The 12,924-nt window shown below is 40.9% G+C and overlaps 2 protein-coding genes across 2 annotated transcripts in view; one reads left to right on the forward strand and one right to left on the reverse strand.

Annotated features, from left to right (window-relative positions):
- polr1b (RNA polymerase I subunit B) overlaps positions 1-12,924 on the forward strand; it is a 39,162-nt gene that overhangs the window by 3,925 nt on the left and 22,313 nt on the right. The window contains exons 2-8 of the mRNA XM_079568173.1: positions 2,643-2,810; positions 5,175-5,321; positions 7,356-7,488; positions 7,579-7,715; positions 8,957-9,180; positions 10,817-10,988; positions 12,372-12,543. Coding sequence (XP_079424299.1) covers positions 2,643-2,810; positions 5,175-5,321; positions 7,356-7,488; positions 7,579-7,715; positions 8,957-9,180; positions 10,817-10,988; positions 12,372-12,543 — 1,153 coding nt within the window. The remainder of the gene's footprint in view (positions 1-2,642; positions 2,811-5,174; positions 5,322-7,355; positions 7,489-7,578; positions 7,716-8,956; positions 9,181-10,816; positions 10,989-12,371; positions 12,544-12,924) is intronic.
- LOC306971448 (uncharacterized protein) lies at positions 508-2,441 on the reverse strand (the record flags this gene model as incomplete). Its single annotated transcript, XM_079567723.1, has 3 exons — positions 508-511; positions 1,929-2,019; positions 2,255-2,441. Coding segments are annotated over 3 exons (282 nt in total), but the record flags the coding sequence as incomplete, so codon positions are not given.

The raw sequence follows: 12,924 nt of genomic DNA on the forward strand, positions 1-12,924 counted from the left end.
AACTTAGTGCAGGTCAGTGAGACTCAACTATAACTAACTTAGTGCAGGTCAGTGAGACTTAACTATAACTAACTTAGTGCAGGTCAGTGAGACTTAACTATTACTAACTTAGTGCAGGTCAGTGAGACTTAACTATAACTAACTTAGTGCAGGTCAGTGAGACTTAACTATTACTAACTTAGTGCAGGTCAGTGAGGCTTAACTATAACTAACTTAGTGCAGGTCAGTGAGACTTAACTATAACTAACTTAGTGCAGGTCAGTGAGACTTAACTATAACTTAGTGCAGGTTAGTGAGACTTTACTATAACAAACTTAGTGCAGGTCAGTGAGACTCAACTATAACTAACTTAGTTCAGGTCAGTGAGACTCAACTATAACTAACTTAGTGCAGGTCAGTGAGGCTTTACTATAACTTTTGTCATTTTTTTGTCAATTTTTTGTCATTTTTTTGTCACTTTTTTGTCTTTTTTTGTCTTTTTTTGTCATTTTTTAGGGTTAGTGAGACTTAACTATAACAAACTTAGTGCAGGTCAGTGAGACTCAACTATAACTAACTTAGTGCAGGTCAGTGAGGCTTTACTATAACTTTTGTCATTTTTTTGTCACTTTTTTGTCAATTTTTTGTCATTTTTTGTCAATTTTTTGTCATTTTTTTGTCATTTTTTTGTCATTGTCACTTTTTTGTCACTTTTTTGTCACTTTTTTGTCTTTTTTTGTCTTTTTTTGTCATTTTTTAGGGTTAGTGAGACTTAACTATAACTAGCTTAGTGCAGGTCAGTGAGACTCAACTATAACTAACTTAGTTCAGGTCAGTGAGACTCAGCTATAACTTTTGTCATTTTTTTGTCTTTTTTTGTCATTTTTTTGTCATTTTTTTGTAATTTTTTTGTAATTTTTTTGTCATTTTTTTGTCTTTTTTTTGTCATTTTTTTGTCATTTTTTTGTCATTTTTTTGTAATTTTTTTGTCATTTTTTTGTCATTTTTTTGTCATTTTTTTGTCATTTTTTTGTCATTTTTTAGTCATTTTTTTTGTCATTTTTTGTAATTTTTTTGTCATTTTTTGTCATTTTTTGTCATTTTTTAGGGTCAGTGAGGCTTTACTATAACTTAGTGCAGGTTAGTGACACTGTACTATAACTTTTGTCATTTTTTTGTCTTTTTGTCATTTTTTTGGTCATTTTTTGTCATTTCTTGTCAATTTTTTTGTCATTTTTTTGTCATTTTTTGTCATTTTTTTGTCATTTTTTTTGTCTTTTTTGTCATTTTTTAGGGTCAGTGAGACTTTACTATAACTAACCTAGTGCAGGTCAGTGAGGTATTTTCTCAGTATTTCTGTACTTTCACAGTTTAAACAGGTACAAAGTATATTGTGTTGCTCCAAATGCCCAATATTATATTTTTTTATGCCACAAACATTTACCGTTTCCAAACCAAAGCAAAACTTTAAAAAAAAACTTTGACTTCTCTCCCCCTAATGTCATTTAATGTATTTATTTCATTCAAAAGTGACAAAACAATACAGTTAAAGAGGGGGTGTTCTGCTTTCTTCAGCCCCACAGCACCGTCTATATCTCACTACAATGATGACAAACCTTCTGTTGGTCTGTAAATGCAGTAAATTAGAATAACTGCCTTGTATAAAATGTCTCTCTCAAAATGGCTGTAGCGAATGTCTTGAAATAGGCCTCTGTCTCTTTAACCTCTTTAAGAAGCCTCCTGACACGCCTCCTGACCCGCCTCCTGACCCGCCCCCTGACCCGCCCCCTGACCCGCCCCCTAACCCGCCCCCTGACCCGCCTCCTGACCCGCCTCCTGACCCGCCTCCTGACCCGCCCCCTGACCCGCCCCCTGACCCGCCCCCTAACCCGCCCCCTGACACGCCTCCTGACACGCCTCCTGACCCGCCCCCTGACCCGCCCCCTGACCCGCCTCCTGACCCGCCTCCTGACCCGCCCCCTGACCCGCCTCCTGACCCGCCCCCTGACCCGCCCCCTAACCCGCCCCCTAACCCGCCTCCTGACCCCCCCCTGACCCGCCTCCTGACCCGCCCCTAACCCGCCTCCTGACCCGCCTCCTGACCCGCCTCCTGACCCGCCCCCTGACCCCCCCCCTGACCCGCCCCCTGACCCGCCTCCTGACCCGCCCCCTGACCCGCCTCCTGACCCGCCCCCTAACCCGCCTCCTGACCCGCCTCCTGACCCGCCCCCTGACCCGCCCCCTGACCCGCCTCCTGACCCGCCTCCTGACCCACCTCCTGACCCGCCCCCTGACCCGCCCCCTAACCCGCCCCCTGACACGCCTCCTGACACGCCTCCTGACCCGCCCCCTGACCCGCCCCCTGACCCGCCTCCTGACCCGCCTCCTGACCCGCCCCCTGACCCGCCTCCTGACCCGCCCCCTGACCCGCCCCCTAACCCGCCCCCTAACCCGCCTCCTGACCCCCCCCTGACCCGCCTCCTGACCCGCCCCTAACCCGCCTCCTGACCCGCCTCCTGACCCGCCCCCTGACCCGCCCCCTGACCCGCCTCCTGACCCGCCTCCTGACCCACCTCCTGACCCGCCCCCTGACCCGCCCCCTGACCCGCCCCCTGACCCGCCTCCTGACCCGCCCCCTGACCCGCCTCCTGTCTGTGTTTCAGTCGATTCCTCCTCTGGAGTTTTCCTTCAGGAATGACCGGGTCAGTTTGGCGTTCGCCGAGGCGGCCATCTTCCCCCCGGCCGTGGCCAAAGGCAGCGTCTGCAAAGAGATGAGGATGTTCCCGGCCGAGTGCAGAGGCCGGCGCTGCTCCTACAGGGGGAGGCTGGTGGTGAGTACACGGGGAGTACAGGGAGAGTGCACGGGGAGTACACGGAGAGTACAGGGAGAGTACACGGAGAGTACACGGAGAACACACAGAGAATCCCTCTATAAAATGCAAGGATTCTCGACATTATATCGTAAAGTTCGATACGTTTCTTTTATTAATTATGTTTGATTTGAGCTGAAGAAGTATGGTGGATGTGCTGCTGAGCTTTCATTGAGAAGCTCCGCCTCCTGTGTGATCTGAGGGCGGAGCCACACGTGTGGTTTGTAGCATTAGCTGTTAGCACACGCCAGTTTTAGTTTTAGTCTTTTAACAGAAATGTAATTCAATTTTAGTCGAGATTTAGTCAAAAAATGATCTTAAATTTCAGTCTAGTTTCAGTCGACTCAAATGAAAACAAGTTTAGTCGACATTTATGATCTTCATTTTTATCATGTTTAATCTGCTCCACATGGACAAAGCCAGAGCTGCTCCTTTGGCTCCTTTAGCTCCTGAGGCTCTTTCAGACGGACAAGAGAAGATGATTTTAGTCTTTACTTTTTATTTTTATTTAGTCTGATTTAACCTCTTAACTCCCGCCTGAACCGAGAGCGTTTTCTCCAGTTCAGCTTTACCCAAATCGCCTCATTTGAAAACTAAGATCTACAAAACTCATCTAAATGGATCTTTTTCCTCACGTCATGAGATTTTTTTTGGGGAAGGGGAGGGGGTATTAGACTCATTTTTGTAAGTTTTTTGTCACATTTTTTGTCACATTTTTTGTCACATTTTTTGTCATTTTTTGTCTTTTTTTTGTCTTTTTTTGTCACATTTTTTGTCACATTTTTTGTCATTTTTTGTCTTTTTTTTGTCATTTTTTGTCATTTTTTGTCTTTTTTTTGTCTTTTTTTGTCACATTTTTTGTCACATTTTTTGTCATTTTTTGTCTTTTTTTTGTCATTTTTTGTCATTTTTTTGTCACATTTTTTGTCTTTTTGTCTTTTTTTGTCACATTTTTTGTCATTTTTTGTCATTTTTTCTGTCATTTTTTGTCACATTTTTTGTCATTTTTTGTCTTTTTTTGTCACATTTTTTGACTTTTTTTGTCACATTTTTTGTCTTTTTTTGTCTTTTTTTGTCACATTTTTAGTCTTTTTTTGTCACATTTTTTGTCTTTTTTTGTCTTTTTTTGTCACATTTTTAGTCTTTTTTTGTCACATTTTTTGTCACATTTTTTGTCATTTTTTGTCATTTTTTTCTGTCATTTTTTGTCACATTTTTTGTCATTTTTTGTCACATTTTTTGTCTTTTTTTGTCACATTTTTAGTCTTTTTTTGTCACATTTTTTGTCACATTTTTTGTCATTTTTTGTCTTTTTTTTGTCATTTTTTGTCATTTTTTGTCTTTTTTTTGTCTTTTTTTGTCACATTTTTTGTCACATTTTTTGTCATTTTTTGTCTTTTTTTTGTCATTTTTTGTCATTTTTTTGTCACATTTTTTGTCTTTTTGTCTTTTTTTGTCACATTTTTTGTCATTTTTTGTCATTTTTTCTGTCATTTTTTGTCACATTTTTTGTCATTTTTTGTCTTTTTTTGTCACATTTTTTGTCTTTTTTTGTCACATTTTTTGTCTTTTTTTGTCTTTTTTTGTCACATTTTTAGTCTTTTTTTGTCACATTTTTTGTCTTTTTTTGTCTTTTTTTGTCACATTTTTAGTCTTTTTTTGTCACATTTTTTGTCACATTTTTTGTCATTTTTTGTCATTTTTTTCTGTCATTTTTTGTCACATTTTTTGTCATTTTTTGTCACATTTTTTGTCTTTTTTTGTCACATTTTTAGTCTTTTTTTGTCACATTTTTTGTCTTTTTTTGTCTTTTTTTGTCACATTTTTAGTCTTTTTTTGTCACATTTTTTGTCATTTTTTGTCACATTTTTTGTCACATTTTTTGTCACATTTTTTGTCTTTTTTGTCAAGGTTTTCTCACTTTTCGGTCACATCTTTATCATTGTTTTCGTCTCAGTTTTGTCACTATTTTCTCACCTTTTTTCCAGAAGCTTTTGCATTGGGGTAAAGCCAAACTGGAGAAAATGCTCTCGGTTCAGGTGGGAGTTAAGGGGTTAAAGGTCTAAAGAGTTCAGCACTAGAGTATTTTGCACCAGAACCTTTTTTGATGAAGTTGATTCGGCTTTGAGGAAGTTATGTTCGTCAGAAACATCACATTAAAAACTAAAACAGACAAATTAAATGTATGGAATCGAATCAGAATCGTGAGTAAAGTGAATCGTTGCATCTTCATCCCAGACTCTAAACCCGCTCTTTGTTTAGTCTCATGGTGTGAAGCTCAGGCTCCGTGTCTGAGCTCCTTCAGATGTTCCTCTGTGATTCCAGGCCGACGTGACCTGGTCCATTAACGGCGTCCCCAAAGGCATCATCAAACAGTCCCTGGGCCTGGTCCCCGTCATGGTCAAGTCCTCGCTGTGCAACCTCCACGGCCTCAGGCCCAAAGAGCTGGTGGAGCATCACGAGGAGGCCGAGGTGAGACGCTCGTCTGGAAGCCCTTCTTCCTTGAGGAGAAAATGAGGATAAGATAGAAATAAAAAGGAGGAGCGTCATTCGATCCTTACGCATGCGGACAGTTAGCAAAGAAGCTACTCCGGTTTGCTTTTCAGATTCCATTAGCCTGCTCAGTGTATTTTCCCTATAGCCGTTAGCATTAGCCGCCAAACATCTCAAATTATGAACGGTTCAGATGTTTTCAGCTGTTGACCCATCGGCCAAAGCCTCGTTAGAAATCATTAATAAATGTACAGTCTAAATGTGTTTAAAAGTGTCCTCCGAGCTAAAAGCTAAATCACATCCAAGTGTCTGATTTTCATGGGTCGGATTCACAAATACACGTGTAATGGACAAACATAATCTTGTGATATTCACATGATGAAGAAACCACAGAAAAGTAAAGTAAATACCGTGAAACCTGTTGTAGCTGTGTCCACTTTACTGTAAGTTAGCGTGATTAGCATCGTTAGTGTCGTTAGCATAGTTAGTGTCATTAGCGTCATTAGTGTCGTTAGCGTTGTTAGCGTCGTTCGCGTCATTAGCCTCATTAGTGTTGTTAGCGTCGTTAGCATTGTTAGTGTTGTTAGCGTTGTTAGCATTGTTAGTGTTGTTAGCGTTGTTAGTGTTGTTAGCGTTGGTAGCGTCATTAGTGTCGTTAGCGTTGTTAGCATCGTTCACGTCATTAGCCTCATTAATGTCGTTAGCGTCGTTAGCGTTGTTAGCGTCATTTGTGTTGTTAGCGTCGTTAGCGTTGTTAATGTTGTTAGCGTTGTTAGTGTTGTTAGCGTTGTTAGTGTTGTTAGCATTGTTAGCGTCGTTAGCATTGTTAGTGTTGTTAGCGTTGTTAGTGTTGTTAGCGTTGTTAGTGTTGTTAGCATTGTTAGTGTTGTTAGCGTCGTTAGCATTGTTAGTGTTGTTAGTGTTGTTAGCGTTGGTAGCGTCATTAGTGTCGTTAGCGTTGTTAACGTTGTTCACGTCATTAGCCTCATTAATGTCGTTAGCGTCGTTAGCGTTGTTAGCGTCATTTGTGTTGTTAGCGTCGTTAGCGTCGTTAGCGTTATTAGTGTTGTTAGCGTTGTTAGTGTTGTTAGTGTTGTTAGTGTTGTTAGCGTTGTTAGTGTTGTTAGCATTGTTAGTGTTGTTAGCGTCGTTAGCATTGTTAGTGTTGTTAGCGTTGTTAGTGTTGTTAGCGTTGTTAGTGTTGTTAGCATTGTTAGTGTTGTTAGCGTCGTTAGCATTGTTAGTGTTGTTAGCGTTGTTAGTGTTGTTAGCGTTGGTAGCGTCATTAGTGTCGTTAGCGTTGTTAGCGTCATTCGCGTCATTAGCCTCATTAGCGTCGTTAGCGTCGTTAGTGTCTTTGGCGTCGTTAGCGTCGTTAGCGTTACTGTGGGGTTTGAAGAAAGCAAAGAATCCTGTGGAGTTTGTGGCTGTTTTAATCAAAGGACAGTCATTCGGAAACAGCAGGGAATTATCTTTCCCAGGCATGAACTCTGATTTAAAGTTTGTTTTGTTATTTTGTCACCGTCAGGTTTGGTTAACTTTCTGTTTGTGTCGCTGGTTTGTTTACTGATAATCAAAATATCAAATGCAGAGGATAAAAGTACACCTTACTGTGAATTCAGTAGACTCGTGTCCGCTGGGTCTGGTATCGATAAAATGAAAGTATGGAAAAAAAATCGTCCCTTTTTTTGGGTTCCTCTTCCCTATTTTTTTTTCTTTTCTAACCAATTTTTTTCTCATTTGCTCTTTTTTTTTAACAATATTTTTTACCATATTTATCCCCAAAAACATTCTACACATTTTTTCCTTATTTTATGCTACAATTTCTCCTGTTTTTTTTAACCAAAATATTTCCCATTTTTCACACATTTCTTGATACTGTGTTATTGTAGTTCAGGCATCAGATCTGTCATTCTGATATCGGTATCGGGAGAACAGGAGCTGCCCTTGTTCTTCTCGTTTATCAGATTCTTCCACAGTATCTCTGACTCCTCACGTGACTTCCTGTCGTAGGAAATGGGCGGGTACTTCATCGTGAACGGGATCGAGAAGGTGATCCGGATGCTGATCATGCCGCGGAGGAACTACCCCATCGCCATGTCCCGCCCCAAGTGGAGGAGCCGAGGCCAGGGCTACACGCAGTACGGTGGGTCCCGGCCTGACGCCCACGGCCCGAGGTCTGCGGGATTCTAACCTCCTCTTCCTCCTCCTCTTCCTCCTCTTCCTCCCCCCGCAGGGATCTCCGTGCGCTGCGTGAAGGACGAGCACTCGGCCGTCAACATGAACCTGCACTACCTGGAGAACGGAACCGTCATGTTGAACTTCATCTACCAGAAGGAGCTGTTCTTCCTCCCCATCGGCTTCGCCCTCAAGGTGCTTCCTCCAAACACTTTACCATAAATGATTCTGGTTTGGTTTAAAGCCCGACAGGACGGGAGTAATGATGCAGGGAGTCCGCGGGGCCTTAAAATGTCTAAAATTGGGCCTGTTTGGTCTTAAATCCAGGGTAAACTGGTCTTAAAAACGTTCAACGACCCAATTATTTGGGCACAATTTAGGTTAACCTCTTAACTCCCGCCTGAACCGAGAGGATCTTTTTCCTCACGTCATCATATTTATTTTCCATCATTTTTTTGTTGGGTATTCAACTCATTTTTGTAACTTTTATGTCATTTTTTTGTCCATTTTGTGTATTTTTTTTGGTCAATTTTTTGTCATTTTTTAGTCACATTTTTTGTCACATTTTTGTCATTTTTTGTCACATTTTTGTCATTTTTTTGTCATTTTTTGTCATTTTTTTTGTCATTTTTTTTGGTCATTTTTTGTCACATTTTTGTCAATTTTTTTTTTATTTTTTTGTCATTTTTTGTCAATTTTTTTGTCATTTTTTGTCACATTTTTGTCATTTTTTGTCACATTTTTGTCATTTTTTGTCACATTTTTGTCAATGTTTTGTCCATTTTTTTTCATTTTTTGTCACATTTTTGTCATTTTTTGTCACATTTTTTTGTCATTTTTTGTCACATTTTTGTCACATTTTTGTCAATTTTTTGTCCATTTTTTTTCATTTTTTTTCATTTTTTTTTCATTTTTTGTCACATTTTTGTCACATTTTTGTAACATTTTTTGTCTTTTTTTTTTTCATTTTTTGTCAATTTTTTTTTCCATTTTTTGTCAATTTTTTTTTTCATTTTTTGTCACATTTTTGTCATTTTTTGTCATTTTTTGTCATTTTTTTTGTCATTTTTTGTCACATTTTTGTCATTTTTTCGTCATTTTTTCGTCATTTTTTTGGTCAATTTCTTGTGACATTTTTGCCACTTTTTTAATCCATTTTTCGTCACTTTTTTGTCAATGTTTTCTCACTTTTTTGTCACATTTCCATCATTGTTTTCGTCTCAGTTTTGTTGCTGGGAAAGATTACGCTCGGCTCTGATTCGTTCTGAGAAATGGCAGCCGCGCCTCCGTGTGCGTCCACAACACTGTCCCTCAAAAAGGAAAGACTTGGCCCTGGTCACTCTGCGAGAATTACTGCTTTAGTGCCATAACACACATGACTTTACCTCCCTCTTCCTCCCCCTCCTCCTCCTCCTCCTCCTCCTCCTCCTCCTCAGGCGCTGGTGAACTTCTCAGACTTCCAGATCTTCCAGGAGCTGGTGAAGGGCCACGAGGACGACTCCTTCTATAAGAGCTGTGTGTCTGAGATCCTGCGCGTGGCGTCCGAGGAGGGCTGCACCAATCAGAGCAAAGTGCTGGACTACCTGGGCCAGAGGTTCAGGGTGAAGATGACCCTGCCCGACTGGTTCACCAACCAGCAGTGTGCGGAGTACCTGCTCAGGTACCAGGCACTCACGGGTCACACCAGGCTCTCACACCAGGCTCTCACGGGTCAGGGAACAGATCACACACATTTGATTCGATCAGGCTTTAAAGCTACAGTTCTTAAGAATAGCTCGGGGCACCTTTGTTTTTTCGATACCAGTGCTTTAACGATACTTGGTTTCCGATACCGATACCTAAACGATTCTCTTTCCGATTGCAAAACATTTGTTATATAGATCCAGAAAACAGAACAATAATGTGTGGAAGATCTGCTCATTTACAATCTCAGGTTCATCTCCCATGTCAGGAAATGTGGGGAAAATGGGGAATAATTTGGGGGGAAATTGGGAGAAATTGCGGCAAAAAATAAGAAAATAATGTTTAAAAAGTGGGAACAAATTTGGAAAAACGGGGGAAGTAGGAAAAATATTAGTAACAAAAAATGCGTGGAGATGGTGCCGTCCTACAAGAACCTCGGGGTCGTGTTGGGCAATAAGCTGGACTGGACCAACATGGACCATCTCTACAAGACAAGCCAGTCCAGGCTGTACCTCCTCCAGAGGCTCATGTAACATCTGCTCCAAACAGTCAGTGGTGGTGAACACCTCCTCTGTGCTGCCGTGTGCTGGAGCAGCAGCAAGAAGAACATCTCCCGGCTGAACAAGATCATCAGAAAGGCCAGCTCTGTGGTGGGGCTAAAGCTGCCCCTGAGCAGAGACTGTGGACCATCATGACCGATACTTCACACCCTCTGCATGAGGCCTTCACAGAGAGGAGCAGGTTCAGCTGTAGACCCCTCGCTGCTCCACAGACAGACTGTGGAAGTCTCTATCAGACGGCATAATAACTCTCACTGAGCCAAGAGTTTCCATTCGAATTGATGTATTGTTGTTTTAGATGTTTTACAGTTTTTTACTGTAATTTTTAGTGTTTTAGTAATTTATTTAAAGGGGAAAGGGGTAAAATTGTGGGATATATTAGTATTAAAGAGGGGGTGTTCTGCTTTAAAGAGGGGGTGTTCTGCTTTAAAGAGGGGGTGTTCTGCTTTTGTCAGTCCCATAGCACCAGTCTATATCTCACTACAACGATGACAAACCTTCTGTTGGTCTGTAAATGCAGTAAATTAGAATAACTGCCTTGTATAAAATGTCTCTCTCAAAATGGCTGTAGTGAATGTCTTGAAATAGGCCTCTGTCTCTTTAAGAACCTCTGAGCCTTTAGACACGCCCCCTCCACACGCTGTCTGTGGCATCAGTGGGGAGGGGGTTCTGCTGAGGAGCAGTGGTTGGTTACTCGGCTCGGAGGCGTCTCTAGGAGGTGGGGGCGTTCCTAGGAGGACTCAGGCAAACCTATCCCTAAAATGGCCGCCATCAGAGTTTTTACAGATTACTCAGAAATACGTGAATGTGCCAAGACAACACTTCAGCCATGTTTTTAATGAGGGAGTGACAGAATAACATGATGGAAAGCTTGAAAAAGTCCATTTTGCAGAATACCCCCCTTTAAGAAATAGCAAAAATTAGGGAAATAAACTGGGAAAACAAGGAAAAATAAGACGTTTTTTTATAATATATTGTTGAAAATGGCGGATCCTTTGTGTGAACAACAGGAGAAAATCGATGTAAAATAACGGATGGTCTTGTTCTCCACAGCGAGTGCGTGTGCATCCACCTGAGGTCCGACGTGGAGAAGTTCTACCTGCTCTGCCTCATGACCAGGAAGCTGTTCTCCTTCGCTCGACAGCAGTGCCTGGAGGAGAACCCGGACGGGCTGATGTGTCAGGAGGTGCTGACGCCGGGGCAGCTCTTCCTCATGTTCATGAAGGTCAGGCTCGTTGTAGATCAGGGGGGCACAAACGTTTCGTCTCCGAGGCCAAATGAAAAAGTGCCTGTGGGTCGCAGGCCAAACACGGCGATGTCGAGCGTGAAACATGTAACTGCAAATAATGAGTGACTTTATTTTCTTTTTTGGTTTAGCTTTGCATTTAATTCAGTCTGTGCAGTTAACCTCTTAACTCCCGTCTGAACCGAGAGGATCTTTTTCCTCACGTCATCACATTTTTTTTCCATCATTTTTTTTTGTTGGGTTTTCAACTCATTTTTGTAACTTTTTTGTCATTTTTTTGTCGAATTTTTATCAAATTTTTGTCATTTTTTGTCAAATTTTTGTCATTTTTTTTCTACTTTTTGTCTATTTTTGTCAATTTTTTGTCCATTTCTTGTGACATTTTTGCCACTTTTTCATCATTTTTTTGTCATTTTTTTGTCATTTTTTTGTCAAATTTTCATCACATTTTTGTTTTGTTTTTTTGTCACATTTTGGTCATTTTCTGTAACTTTTTTGTCATTTTTTTGTCATTTTTTTTTGTCATTTTTGTAATTTTTTGTCACATTTCTGGGATTTTTTGTCAATTTTTTTATCACATTTTGGTCATTTTTTTGGTCATTTTTTTGTCAATGTTTTCTCACTTTTTTGTCACATTTCCATCATTGTTTTCACCTCAGTTTTGTCGCTATTTTCTCACCTTTTTCCCCAGAAGCTTTTGGACTGGGGTAAAGCCAAACTGGAGAAAAAGTGCTCGGTTCAGGCGGGAGTTAAGGGGTTAAACCTGCTACAAAAGCCTAGTTTTAGTAGAACAAAATCAATTATTGTTGCGATATAGAGCAAAATGTAAACAACAGCACCACCTGTACCTGCAGCACCGACAGTGACTTTATCTCATTCATTTCTTTAAGTCAAAGAAAATGCCACATTATATCATTTTGAAAGTGTCAGTACAGCTTAAATTCTTTTATAAGTCATAGATTTCAACGATCTTTGCAAAAAAAAGTTCGAAAAATGAGAAAGTTGATGCTACGACGCTGTGATCGATAAACACCAAGACACCAGAACAGTGTTTCCTTAACTTTGAGAAAGGAGTGAAACAGCGCCCCCAATATGACGCTGGTGGACAAAAAGTGAACTGCATCCATGTTTGCCATTGAGAATGAACGGAAGAGAGAGTTTAATTTGGGCGCCCCTGTCCGTCCTGGTCTGATGTTCACGTGTGTTTCCTGCAGGAGCTCCTGGTCTGATGTTCACGTGTGTTTCCTGCAGGAGCTTCTGGTCTGATGTTCACGTGTTTCTCCTGCAGGAGCTTCTGGTCTGATGTTCACGTGTGTTTCCTGCAGGAGCTTCTGGTCTGATGTTCCTGTGTTTTTCCCACAGGAGCGTCTGAGCGCGTGGCTTCTGTCGGTGAAGTTGGCGATGGACAAACGTGGCCACAAACTGAACACGGCCTGGACGAGCGAGAACATGATGAAGATCCTCAACATGGGCACGGACGTCACCAAAGCCTTCGAATACCTGCTCGCCACCGGGAACCTGGTCTCCAAGACGGGTACGGGGATGGGCCAGGGGGCGGGGCCTAACTAACTCAAACTCCTCCTCCTCTTTCATCTCTCCTCAGACCTAACCTCCTGCTCTCTCTCCTCAAAAAAAGTGACAAAAATCCAGAATAAAAGACAAAAATCCAGAAAAAAAGACAAAAATCCAGAAAAAAAGTGACAAAAATCCACAAAAAAGTGACAAAAATCCAGAAAAAAAAAGACAAAAATACAGAAAAAAAAGACAAAAATACAGAAAAAAAGACAAAAACACAGAAATAAAAATGACAAAAATACAGAAAAAAAATGACAAAAATACAGAAAGAAATGACAAAAATCCACAAAAAAATGACAAAAATCCACAAAAAAAAGAAAAAAATACAGAAAAAAAAGAC

The sequence above is a fragment of the Gobius niger genome (genome assembly GCF_951799975.1).
Source record: "Gobius niger genome assembly, chromosome: 12".
Lineage (NCBI taxonomy): Eukaryota > Metazoa > Chordata > Actinopteri > Gobiiformes > Gobiidae > Gobius > Gobius niger.